Source organism: Saimiri boliviensis, chromosome 15, assembly GCF_048565385.1.
Source record: "Saimiri boliviensis isolate mSaiBol1 chromosome 15, mSaiBol1.pri, whole genome shotgun sequence".
In the NCBI taxonomy this organism is placed as follows: Eukaryota; Metazoa; Chordata; class Mammalia; order Primates; family Cebidae; genus Saimiri; species Saimiri boliviensis.
Genome location: NC_133463.1, coordinates 69,078,242 through 69,092,529, shown reverse-complemented (window position 1 = coordinate 69,092,529; position 14,288 = coordinate 69,078,242). Strand labels below are relative to the sequence as shown.

The window sequence follows — 14,288 nt, the reverse complement described above, 5'->3', positions numbered from 1 at the left end:
AGCATTAAACGCATTCCTTGCTAAAGCCTATACAAATTTATTTACCTCCTGCCGCCTCCCATACATGCTCATTCTTTAAGAGCTTTAAGTTAGTTACAAGTTCTCAAAATACTCATCACTTTCCTCCAGAAGCCCCCTTCCAACAACACATTTATGTTTCTCTATGTATGTGTTAACTCAGCAGCGATTTTCCCATGCTCCACACATACAATGCAAATGACCATACATGTATATTTCTCCCACTTGGCCTAGAACAGGATTTCTCAGCCTCAGCACTATTAGTATTTGGGACTGAACAATTCTGTATTCTGGGACAGCAGAGTACTGTCAACTGTAGGATGTTTGGCAGTATCCATTAGATTCCAGGAGCAAGTCCTCTCTTGCCAGTTATAACAATCAAAAATGTCCCTACTGGGGGGGCAAATGACACCAACACGAGAACCACTGGCCTAAAACAAAGCTTTTTGTGCTTAGGAAGCCTGATCAGTATTTGTAAAATGATCCAAAGAACAAATGAAGCAAGACTGTCTTGCAAATTAACACATGCTTGAGGCCTTCAGGCAAACACATGTCTCTTCAAGCAAAGAGACACAAACATTGGGGATGGGTCCCAAGCAATGAGCCTGGAGCAGGCTAGTGCATCCATGTTCTATTCTTACTATTTTATTTTCCTGGTTTATAAGGATGTTTGTCTGGAGAAACTGGAGGTGGGAGTATTTGTCTTTTGGGCCTGAAGACAATAGCACCTGGATAATTGGACAGAATAGAAAACCTGAAAATTGATATGGGGCAAGAACCGCATCTCAGATAAAAGATTGAGACTAATGGAGTTTTTGAAAGCAGAAAGTGTTTATGCTTTATTATTATTATTATTTGAGACAGGGTCTTGCTCTGCTGCTCAGGCTGGCGTGCAGTAGTATGATCACAGCATGCTGAAGCCTTGACTTATTGGGCTCAGGCAATTCTCCCACCTCAATCTCCCAGGTAGCTGGGACTACGGGTACACGCCACCACACCTGACTAATTTTTGCATTTTTTTGTAGAGACAGGGTCTTGCCATGTTGCCTGGGCTGGTCTCAAGCAATCCACCCTCTTCAGCGTCCCGATGGGCTGGGATTACAGGCATGAGCCACTGTGATTTTCCTGCCAAGTTAAGAAAAATGATTGGAGATGCCCTTTCTGCTGAACAACTAGGGTACTGCAGACCCAGGTCTAGAAAACTGAGAAGACCCTAGTAACGTTGATTTTAGTCTCCTGTTTAAACTTTGTGAGATTGCTAAGAACGGGGAGATGGGGATGTAAGAGGTGCTGATACACATGGTCTCCTCTTCACAGGCATGCAGACCAAGGGTATGATTGCCTTCTATGTGGATCATTCTCATGCCTTCAAGATACAATGATGTGGGAGGTAGAGGTGAGCAGGATCCCTTTATGGAGGTGGCTAAGAGACTGGTGGAAAAGCATTTTACTATCGTAATGAGTTCCCCCCCGCCATATAGTTTTCAAACTGGGGAGACTAAGAAGTTGGTAAATGATTTTTTTCCAACTAATCCAAGAAATAAGAGGTAGAAAAGAACTTTGAAATTAGAGATTCCAAATATTTAGAACTTATATCTTCATTGAACTTAAAGCTCCCTATTCCTATAAAGTCAAGGTTTCCTTAGGTTGATTCCTGGTGTGGGATATGATTAGGTCAGTTACATACCCAATATATATTCTTCTAATTCATGTGCCCAATAGTTTTTTATGTGATGTCATAGCTTCACCATCCTGATAACATCTACCCTATCACTAACCATACTAAAACACTTTATTTTTCTAAAACAAACAAGAGGTTCTCCCTACTTTTTAAAAAATACAAGCAAACATAAAGTGTTATAAGAAAACAATTTATCTTAAAAGACATTTTAAGTGACTACTCACGGTATCGATATTAGTTACAACGCACTGCTTACCACTGACAGGTCTGTAGACAATTCTATAGCCTTTCACCGGGGAAGATGGGGGGTCCCACGTAATGCGCAACCGATTATACCATTCCTCAGACACCCGCAAGTTCTGGGGCCCCGAGGATGGCACTGAGCAGAAAAGAAAAGGAAAACAGGGGTTCAGTGTAATTTCCTTCTTTATGTCCTATACTATTGTCACCAAAATCTAAGATATCGTCCAACAAAATTAAAAATATTTAAAAGTGAAAATGCACTGAAACACATAATCAGAAGCCTTTGAGAATCTGTGGTTGTTTTCTTTTCTTTTCTATTATTTTATTATTATTATTATTATTATTATTATTATTATTATTTTGAGACAGAGTCTCTTTCTGTCACCCAGGCTGGAACCCAGTGGTTCAATCTCGGCTCACTACAACTTCCTTCTCCTGGGTTCAAGTGATTCTCCTGCCTCAGCCTCCTGAGTAGCTGGAACTACAGGTGTGGCCACCACATCCGACTAATTTTTTGTGTTTTTAGTAGAGATGGGGTTTCACCATGTTAGCCAAGATGGTCTCAGTCTCCTGACCTCATGATCTACTCACCTTGGCCTCCCAAAGTGCTAGGATTACAAGCGTGAGCCACCGCACCCAGCCTTCAATATTAAATATATGGAAAATAATTGCTCTTGTGACACTTTTAACTGAAATTTAGAAGTCATTCAATATTACTTGGGTTCCCTTTTGATCAGTTTCAATTTTAAGTATCATGAAACTGAATCATGTTTATTAGAAATGTCTGTCCCCGTGCCACTCTGTAACACTAAGCATATGTGAACAGCAATACTGGGGGCATGTTCATACAATGTTAAAGCTGAATATTCTCACAGGTAAAATTCTAATTCTTTTTGCTTTCATCTTCATATTTCCTATATTGTTTGAAGTTTTATATTATTGCTTATCCATTTTTTATCAAAACATGACAGTCATTTCTAAGGATGACTATTGTAAATGTTTATATATTTTGTCATTATCATTTCGTTGTTGATAAAACTTAGTTGTGTTGCCCACTGCTTAATCACTGCTTAGATCATCCACTAACACTTCAAAATAATTTGACCATATAGAGACTGTAAGATGTAACAGCATTTCTGTAACAAGATTTAAGCCGTAGCTCCATAGTAACAATCTTGAAATATTTTTATTTAAAGATAAATAAATAATAGCAAGTATTTACCTTGATAGGTAAATACTACTAGACGTTTTCTTTAATTGTTGCTTAAATCTGTGGTTTTGGTTTTCAAACATTTATTTAGCAGCAACATACCAACATATGCTAGAAATTCCAATACACAGACCAAATCAAGATGCCAATCAATATACTGGTAAAGGTGGAGTGAAAAGTTTGAAATCTCCCTATAGCTCTGCTCTTCTGTTTTCCTTCTCGCCTTCCTCATGTCCCCTGGGGAAAAAAATCTATAGCAGCTCCGAGAGCTCACAATACTCTGGGTGACCTTTAGCAAACTGTGCAGGCTTGGTGGGAGTCTGGGTGGAGGCACATAGCACAGGAGGAGGGAGAGATGTCAGCACTGTTAAATGAGAAGAGGATACCTATTTACCCAGCGGAGCAGAATCAGGACTCTGGGCTTTAGAATTTTAATGATTTGCACAGACTTAGTTGAAAATGCCATACTTAGGTGCCCAGGTACAGAATTCAGCCCTTGACACCATTTTGAAACTAGCCACATGTCGCTCTTTGGTAATTATGATGGATAAAGATGGTCACAGAGTTTTTGACACTCCTTCCGTTGACAGGTGGGACGATGACTGTTTCTTTGAATCTGGGTAGGTTCTGTCACTACCTTAACCAATAAATAGACCGCAGCAGAAGTGACACTAGAGATTTCATTTTCTGCCTCTTGGAACTTCTGCTGTTACAGTCCTGAGCTGACATGTAAGAAATATGACTGCTCTGCTGGTAAGACCACATGGAGAAGCTTTAAGACTAATGGAGAGAGAGAGAGAGAGAGACAGAGAGACAGACAGAGACAGACAGACAGACAGACAGACAGACAGACAGACACGGCTGGGTCCAGCCTGCTCGCCACCCCCACCAAGATGCCAGGCATGTAGGTAAAGTTGCCCTGTACCCTCCAGACCAGCCCAGACCTCAAGTGAATACCACCACCAGGAGACACGAATCAATCCCATGTGGAGGAGAATTTTCCAGCAAGTCCTGCCTAATTTCCTGACCCACACAATTGTGAGATGTGATTTTTTTTAAAAACAGGTCACTGTTTAAAGCCATTACGTCTAGAGCAGTCTTTAGGCAAGTATAGACAATCACATCAATAATGAAGAAAACGAAGACTCTGTATTTTAACCAAGGGTCAAATGCATCTTTCTCATTTGACAGCCATGGCCAATCCATCTTAAGCAAGTGATGCCTCCTCTGTACCACCCAGCACTACAGGAGCTTGGCATGCAGAGGTGAACAGTACTGAGGAGGCCCCAGGTTCTCACGATGCTTGCCTTCCAGGGATGGGGGGCAGACAGTGAGTAAATACATGAATAATTAAGAAAATACCAGAGAGTAATTACTGCCATAATAGGACCCAAAGCAACAAACAAAAAAAGGACAATATCATAGGCAGTGGGGCTACTTTGCATTGGGTAGCCAGAAAAGTCTGAGGAGGTGACATTGAGCTTAGACCAGGATGACCAGAAAAATTCTGACATGCAAACACCTGGGAAAGCATATTCCATGTAGAAGGAATCACTAGAGCATGGGGCCGAAGGCAGGAACAACTTCAAAGAGTCCAGCGGAGAGCAGGAGGGGAGGTATGGCTGTGGGCATGGCTGGGGAAATGGCTAGGAGGGGAGATCAGAGATATCAGCAGGTTCCAGGTGTTAGAACGATCTTTGTAAGGCATAGGAAGGGCACAGAATTTTATCCCGGATACAGTGAGAAGCCATTTGGAGGCTTAAAACGGAGGTGCAGATTATTTACCTGCTGAAAACTTCCTCAAGCTGTTATGAGAACAGGGGATGGCATGAGTGGAAGCAGGAAGACTTGACAGGAGGCTAGTACACTCGTCTGGATAAGAAAGAGTGTGGCTTGCATAAAAGGGAATGAATTGGGCTGGGCGCGGTGGCTCAAGCCTGTAATCCCAGCACTTTGGGAGGCTAAGGCGGGTGGATCACGAGGTCAAGAGATCGAGATCATCCTGGTCAACATAGTGAAACCCCGTCTCTACTAAAAATACAAAAAATTAGCTGGGCATGGTGGCGTGTGCCTGTAGTCCCAGCTACTCAGGAGGCTGAGGCAGGAGAATTGCCTGAACCCAGGAGGCGGAGGTTGCGGTGAGCCGAGATCGCACCATTGCACTCCAGCCTGGGTAACAAGAGCGAAACTCCGTCTCAAAAAAAAAAAAAAAAAAAAAAAAGGGAATGAATTAATGGCATTTGCAGCAACCTGGATGGGATTGGAGACTTATATTGAGTGAAGTAACTCAGAAGTGGAAAACCAAACATCATATGTTCTCACTCATAAGTGAGAGCTAAACTCTAAAGATAAAAGCATAAAAAAGATATGGTGGTGGACTCTGGGGACTCCAGAGAAATGGTGGGAAGGGGATGAGGGATAAAAGACTACAAATTGAGTCCAGTGTGTACTGCTTGGGTGATGGGTACACCAAAATCTCACAAACCACCACTAAAGAACTTACCCATGTAACCAAGTACTATCTGTTCCCCAAAAACCCATGGAAATAAAAATAGATAAATAAAATAAAAATGAAAGAGAAAGTGTGGTTTGGACTACAGTGCACCTGTTAGACGAAGACAAATTAGACAGGCATGTAGAATATATTTTGATCAATCAACAGGATCTTGATGAATTAAATACTGGAAGAGAAAGATGTAGTGGTTTTCACATCTTCACTTCCACAGAAAAGTGGAAAACTGCAGCCTGAAACAGTTAAGCAATTTGCTCAAAGTCTCATAGCTTGTGTTTGTGAAGACAGGATGCAGATAGATTAGTTGTTTCCAAATCTTTTTGTTTCTTCACTACTAAAGATACTATGGTATCTTTCAGGGTGCATTGCAGGGGACAAGCATTTCCAATTAATGAGTTGGATTATATCCAAAGGGAGAAAGCTTCGACTTACAGGTTTTTCCAGGGGCAGAGACACTGACACCTTCTCCATCTGTGTAGATGGGAGTCACTGTGACTTTGTATTCAGTATCAGGAAGCAGAGACTTCAGAAGGAGATTGTTCTGGCTTCCAGGCACCATAACCTGAACAAAAAAGCAAAGGACCGTGGTCTTAGAGAGACCCCTGCTTCCACTGATTTGTAAATGGAGCATGACTTCAGGCATTTTGAAATAATCAAAAGCAAAGAGATGTGCTTTGAGAGTGAGGAGAAAAGAAAAGGCATTCACGCAAAAGCGTTTCTCTCTGAAATTCCCACCATAGTAACTCTTAATTTGTAATCAACTAATACAGAAGGTTTAAATTTGAAGCTCTTAAGCTCTAAGGAATATTCTCTCAGCATCTTCTTGGCATTTGTAAAGTATCCAGAAAAGAGAATAATGGCCTGTTTAGATAGCAGGTGTTTACGGATTGGGAGAGCTCATTCTGTAATCCAGCCTGCTGCTTATCATGTTTTATTTTACTTAAGTATCCTTTTCCAAAGTCAGCCTTCCACTCTTTCCTCCTTCAGAGATAATCAGACCCCAACATTTTCTTCTTTCAGTTAGAAAGGATGGATCCTAGCCAAGAGCAACAGAACTACACATCAAAGCCAAGTTTTCTTGAGTTGAAGCATATTTACCAGCAATGCTAAAAAATGCTGCAGCCTTTTTATTTCTGAAAGGAGCTGTCTCCCTCAATCTAGAATCACCATCACTCTGTATCTAAAAGGCTTCCCCCCCCCCCCAAAAAAATGCAGTAGTCGAGTCATCACACAAGTGTGAGTGCAAGGCACCATGTGGCAGCTGTGCGAACTCTGCCACCTCGAAAGAACTGTATGGACCAGAAGAGCCACATGTTCTCAGTGCTGAAACCACAAAACTTTCTGTCTGTGCTCCAGGAGTGAGAAGCTGGCCCATCACCGGGCCATTTCAAGAACTTAATCGCGGCTGGAAAAGTGTTAGGATGTAAGAACTGACTCAAACGGGTTTAATGGAGTCACAAGACCAGGACAGCTGGACTTACTTTTCGATTCAAGTGCTGGGTAAAATGCCAGCAGGCAAAGGGCGATGCTGTCTCCTTCTGGATGAAGAAAGAAACCTATAAATCATGGAATAAGCCCTAGAAAGCCTCGAGTTGAACTCAGAAGCAGCTGTTGCTAAGATATTGCTAAGCTCTTAAAAGTAATATTTTAAATATGAAACAAGGAAATCTGAATTAGGTGATCTTATACCAGATTAATATGATTTTGATCCTCATAGGAAAGGGCCATTGAAATGTACAGGTCTGAATTGATGTGTGGACTTGGGGTCCTGAGAAGGAACTCTGCTTTTTTCCAGAGTGAGTTAGACGACCCTGGCACTAAGAACGTGTAAAAGAAGAATTGGGGTTTCCCTGACTTGTATTACTCTATCATCATAGCTTCCCTCAGGGGGTTTCTCTTAAATGTAACCCCTCTGGAGCAGAGCCTGGGCATTCATTTCAATCTGTCCATCTAGCAAACCACCCATGCTGATGTTAAATAATCTCTCAAATTGAGAAGCACATGGCCTTGGGACTAACCAATTAAATTTAGCATGTGGACTATTAAAAAACAGCATGACTGTTTTGGAAGACTCAGCTTGCCAGGAAGTAGATGCTGTGATTTATAGTAATAGGCCTCCTTTACCTAGCAATTATTATGTGCCAGGTGCTGCTCTAAGCATTCTAATATAGTATATGCAGATTGAGTAACCCTTATCAGAAATGCTTGTGACCAGAAGTGTTTTGGATTTGAGATTTTTGTTAGATTAGGAAATATCTGTAGTTGCATAATGAGGTATCTTGGGTATTAGACCCAAGTCTAAATACAATATTCATTTATATTTCATATAAACTTCATATACATGTTCTGAAGATAATTTTATGTAATATTTCTAATGATTTTGTGCATAAAAACAAAGTTTGTGTTAATTGCTTCTCTGTAAAATTTCCCACTTGTAGCATCATGTCAGTGCTCAAAACGTTTTGGACTTTGGAGCATTTCAGATTTTGAATTTTAGGATTAGGAATTCTCAATCCATAATTCACTTAATCTTCACTGCCACCTTTTGAAGCAAGGGGTATCATCACATTCATTTTACAGACGAGAAAACTGAGGCCCATGTAACTATTGTGAAAAGAGCCATACTGAAATCCCAAGAATCTTGTCTGGCCTTTCTCCCCTACTCCACAGGACTGTACCACTTGAACCTTTTTACCCTATTGATACTTATTCTCAAGAGTAGCAAACAATCTCCTCTCGAGTATGCAAAGTTCCTCTTGTTTGGCCTCTGCTTGTTTGGACAAAGCAAAGTAAAAAAATGTGCTCCTACTAAAAACAAATGCTGCAGGTCAGAGCAGATGCTGGTTTCATTTATAAAACAATTCTGTAAAAAATGCTCATGGTTAAATGGGATGCAAATATAACCAGCGAGCTTCATGCTTTTACTTTTTTTTTCAGAAATGCAGTTTCATGTCTGGCTCTAATATCACCCAAAGCTTTTCAGAGCAACCTGGACCACATCCAAACAGCTGTTCCTGCAGTAGAGACAGGATTCCCTGCATCTTGCTGTGTTCCCATTTATGAAGTTCCATTCTAGACAGTGATTCTCAAACTCTCTGTGGTGAAGGACTAGCTGTTGGTAGTGGTGGTGTCATTTCAATTCCCACCCATTGCAGAACAGTATTTGTAAAATATAATAAAACCAAATGATTAAAAAGTGATCCTGTTCTTGGATTATTGTGATAATATCGAATAACGATCAATGTTTTTAAAATGTTAATCTTAATATCTGAACTTACTGTGTAGGAGACTAAGACACACTCTGAGTAATTTTACTCTATTCTGGCAACACAGAATTCAGGTTATAGCTACAGATTTTTATATGTACGCTCTAGAAAATTCTGAAATCCTGACCAGACTTTTAAAACAAATGAGACCTTCCTACCCTGACAACAAAATGTCGAACAATGTCATTGCTGCTCCTCCCTATTCTAAAGCAGAGTTGAAAGTCAAACCTTACAAAATATTTGACAAGTACTGTAGTTTTATTTCCAAGAATTCACAGATTTTTTTAACCTAAAAATATTTGATATATTTAATTATATGTAGAAAGTATATAAATACTTCATTTATCTCAAGTGGAAATGTAAATTAAATTCCCCCGTTTTACATATATTTAGCTGAACTTTGGTCTACAATGTTATAACACACAGTGCATAACATATGCATACACTATGTCCAACTTCAATACACAAGCTTATCATTTCTTCGTGTAAATTTAATCAGCCTTTAGAGTTAAGGAAAATTTGGTATTTCTCTTACCTCGACACATTTCCTTTCTTGCTTTCATAGTATGTCTTAGCCATCTGTCTTTCTGTGCCATACATCATTATTTTAAGATGTCATTTGGTCCACGCAATTTCAAGACCCTTGAACTTTGATACAGACCTGCATCTGCCTGTCTGCCTTAGTTTCATAATCTAAATTTACACGTAGTCCACTTTCTGTCTCCAGTTATAACACAGCACATTTGTATCACAGTAACACTTCATAAAACACTGATACAAATTTTTGAATAACCCTCAGGTGTGTCTTTGAGAAGGTGGCTATAAATCAAGTATGCACATACACTATTTAATTAAAATTCCCTAAAGGAACTTGATGTTTAAAGAATTTTACAATCGTTTCTTCTGTATATCAAAAGAGAGAGAAAGAAAAAATAGTTTTGCACAGTAAATAAGCACCACCAAATTTATCAATATTTTTTATTTTTACTACAGGTTTGTTTAACTGGGTCAGAGAGTTTTAGACTTTTGATCTTTTTTTCCCCTTCATCTAGGTGTCCAAGTATTTCAAAAATAAACAGTGTGAAATGAAAGAAACTAGGAAAGGAAAAATTATCTAGAAACAACCCAAAGTAAATATTACTATTATTTTACCTTGCATACCTTACAAGTGCATGCATGAGATTAAATTGTTAGTCTTTCCAAATTAACAGGAATAATTCATTATGAAGCTTAATGTATTTCTTAGAAAGGGTAAAAAACAAACAGCAAACAAACCAAAAAAATGAAAAGCCTCTCACTCTGGGAAGTTTTTATGGGTCTCATTTTTAGAAACTAAATTACAATATGGAAAAAACAGCAGAGAAAATAAAGTATCATAAGTTATATATTTAATTACCATTCCTAACCACAATTTAATTTCTTTTTTTTTTTTTTTTTTGCCAATCATGAACCATTTGAAGTGTATGGCCTGGGTGAATTTGTAGTTCAACCTATTTTGTTTAAGAAACCATTAACTTTTCAAAAGTGTTCCCAGATCAATGTCCTGGACTTCTGACTATTCACAGTGGATGTGGCTCTTCTTGGGACTGTCACTGTGCCCCGTAATGCTTCTTCCATCAGCCAGAAGTGAAGTACTTTCCTTAAAGGATTTTGGGCTCAAATAGTTGTTTATGTAAGCACAAAAATAAAAATAACTTTCCATTGAAGGCTTTGTGAGTGAGGAAGGGAAAGGAATGATAAAGTTGCACTTGAGCAGTAATGAATTTTGTAGACTTCTTTCCCAGAGTGTCAAAAATAATGCAGCAAAAGGCAAGAAATGCAAGTAATGAGCTAAATAAACATATTTTATGACTCAAAATAAAAATGTCTTCTGGATGCATACTGGAGTTATCTGGTTTGATTAGACACATGTCTAGGAAAGAATTTTCAAGTTCTAGACTAAAAGGAATGACATAGTGTAAATTTAGCATACATGGGACGGCCATGAGTAAAAGTATACCAGGCCATGATTAAGAGTGTATCATTGATTTTGGCGCCCAGGCAAGACGGCAGAATAGGAACAGCTTTGGTCTGCAGCTCCCAGCAAGACCAATGCAGAAGGTGGGTGACTTCTGCATTTCCAACTGAGGTACCCAGTTCATCTCACTGGGACTGGTTGGACAGTGGGTGCAACACACGGAGGGTGAGCCGAAGCAGGGTGGGGTGTTGCCTCACCTGGGAAGCACAAGGGGTTGGGGAACTCTCTCCCTAGCCAAGGGAAGCCGTGAGGGCCTTTGCCTTGAGGAACGGTGCACTCCGGCACAGACACTACACTTCTTCCCATGGTCTTCACAACCTGCAGACCAGGAGATTCCCTCGGGTGCCCATATGACCAGGGCCCTAGGTTTCAAGCACAAAGCTGGGCGGCCATTTGGACAGACACTTAGCTAGCAGCAGGAGTTGTTATTTTTTTTTCCCCCATACCCCAGTGTTGCTGGAATGCCAGCAAGACAGAACCATTCACTCCCCTGGAAACAGGTCTGAAGCCGGGGAGCCTAGCGGTCTTGCTCAGCAGATCTGACCCCCACAGAGCCCAGCAAGCTAAGATCCACTGGCTTGAAATTCTTGCTGCCAGCACAGCAGTCTGAAGTCAACCTGGGATGCTTGAGCTTGGTGGGGAGAGGGACGTCCACCATTACTGAGGCTTGAGTAGGTGGTTTTCCCCTCACAGTGTAAACAAAGCCATGTAGAAGTTTGGACTGGGTTAACCCCACCCCAGAGCCGCAAAGCCACTGCAGCTATACTGCCTCTCTGGATTCCTCCTCTCTGGGCAGGGAATCTCTGAAAGAAAGGCAGCAGCTCCAGTCAGGGGCTTAGAGATAAAACTCCCATCTCCCTGAGACAGAGTACCTGGAAGAAGGGGTGGCTGTGGGCAAAGCTTCAGCAGACTTAAATGTTCCTATCTGCTGGCTTTGAAGAGAGCAGCAGGCCTCCCAGCACAGCACTCAAGCTCTGCAAAGGGACAAACTGCCTCCTCAAGTGGGTCTTCCTGACATGCCTCCTGATGGGAAGACACGTCCCAGCAGGGGTCAACAGACACCTCATACAGACGAGCTCCAGCTAGCATCTGGCAGGTGCCCTTCTAGGCTGAAGCTTCCAGAAGAAGGAACAGGCAGTAATCTTCGCTGTTCTGCAGCTTCCTCTGGTGATACCCAGGCAAACAGAGTCTGGAGTGAACCTCTAGCAAACTCCAGCAGGCCTATAGCAAAGGGGCCTGACTACTAGAAGGAAAACTAACAAACAGGAAACAGTAGCCTCAACATCAACAAAAAGGACAAACACTCAAAAACGCCTTCCCAAGGTTACCAACATCAAAGACTAAAGTTAGACCAATCCATGAAGATGAGGAAAAACCAGTGCAAAAAGGCTAAACATTCAAAAAATCAGAATGCCTCTTCTCCTCCAAAGGATCACAGCTCCTTGCCAGCAAGGGAACTGAACTGGACAAAGAATGAGTTTGATGACTTGACAAAAGTAGGCTTCATAAGGTGAGTAATAACAAACTTCAAGCTAAAGGAACATATTCTAACCCAGTGCAAGGAAGCCAAGAACCTGGAAAAACGGCTAGATGAATTGCTAACTAGAATAACGAATTTAGAGAAGAACATAAATGACCTGATGGAGCTGAAAAACACAGCATGTGAACTCTGTGAAGCAGAAACAAGTATTAATGGCCAAATCAATCAAGTGGAAGAAAGGATATCAGAGATTGAAGATCAACTTAATGAAATAAAGCATGAAGACAAGAATAAAGAAAAAAGAATGAAAAGGAAAGAAAAAAGTCTCCAAGAAGTACTGGACTATGTGAAGAGACCAAACCAAAGTTTGACTGGTGTACTTGAAAGTGATAGGGAGAATGGAACCAAGTTGGAAAGCACTCTTTAGGATATTATCCAGGAGAACTTCCCCAACCTAGCAAGACAGGCCAACATTCAAATTCCAGAAATACAGAGAATACCACAAAGATACTCCTTGAGAAGAGCAACCCCAAGACACATAATTGTCAGATTCACCAAGGTTCAAATGAAGAAGCAAATGTTAAGGGCAGCCAGAGAAAAAGGTCAGGTTACCCACAAATGCAAGCCCATCAGACTAACAGCAGATCTCTCCACAGAAACCCTACAAGCCAGAAGAGAGTGAGAGCCAACATTCAGCAGATCTTTCTGCAGAAACTCTACAAGCCAGAAGAGAGTGGGGGCCAACATTCAACATTCTTCAAGAAAAGAATTTTCAACCCAGAATTTCATATCCAGACAAACTAAGCTTCACAAGTGAAGGAGAAATAAAATCCTTTACAGACAAGCAAATGCTGAGGGATTTTGTCAATACCAGGCCTGCCTTACAAGAACTCCTGAAAAAAAAGCACTAAATATGGAAAGAAAAAACCAGTACAAGCCACTGAAAACACATATCAAATTGTAAAGACCATAGACTCTGTGAAGAAACTGTATCAAGGGAAAAAATAACCAGTTAGCATCATAATGACGGGATCGGATTAACACATAACAATATTAACCTTAAATGTAAACAGGCTGAATGCCCCAATTAAAAGACACAGACTGGCAGATTGCATAAATAATCAAGACCATCAGTGTGCTGTATTCAGGAGACCCATATCACGTGCAAATACACACATAAGCTAAAAATAAAGAAATGAAGGAATATTTACCAAGCAAATGGAAAGCAAAAAAAAAAAAAAAGGCAGGGATTGCAGTCCTAGTCACTGATAAAACCAATAAAGATTAAGAAAAAAAAAAAGACAAAGAAGGGCATTACATAATGGTAAAGGGATCAATGCAACAAGTAGAACTAATTATCCTAAATATATATGCACCCAATACAGGAGCACCCAGGTTCATAAGGTAAGCTCTTAGAGACTTACAAAGAGACTTAGACTCCCACACAATAATAGTGGGAGGCTTTAACACCCCACTGTCAATATTAGACAGATCAATGAGATAGCAAATTAACAAGGATATTTAGGACTTCAACTCAGCTCTGGACCAAGCAGACCTAGTAGACATCTACAGAATTCTCCACCCCAAATCAACAGAATATACATTCTTCTCAGCACCACATAGCACTTACTCTAAAACTGACCACATAATTGGAAGTAAAACACTCCTCAGCAAATGCAAAAGAATGGAAATCAAAACAGTCTCTCAGACCACAGTGCAATCAAATTAGAACTCAGGATTAAGAAACTCACTCAAAACTGAACAACTACATGAAACAAACTGCTCCTGAATGACTACTGGATAAATAATAAAATTAAGGCAGAAATAATGAGTTTGTTGGAACCAATGAGAACAAAGATAT

General features: G+C 40.4%; 1 protein-coding gene across 7 annotated transcripts in view; it reads right to left on the bottom strand.

The window, feature by feature from the left end:
- Positions 1-14,288, bottom strand: part of COL14A1 (collagen type XIV alpha 1 chain) — a 254,139-nt gene that overhangs the window by 131,537 nt on the left and 108,314 nt on the right. For all 7 annotated transcript variants that reach the window (XM_074387087.1, XM_039464751.2, XM_039464753.2 and 4 more), the window contains 2 exons: positions 6,097-6,226; positions 1,956-2,078 (listed from right to left, as the gene is read on the bottom strand). In XM_074387087.1, coding sequence (XP_074243188.1) covers positions 1,956-2,078; positions 6,097-6,226 — 253 coding nt within the window. The remainder of the gene's footprint in view (positions 1-1,955; positions 2,079-6,096; positions 6,227-14,288) is intronic.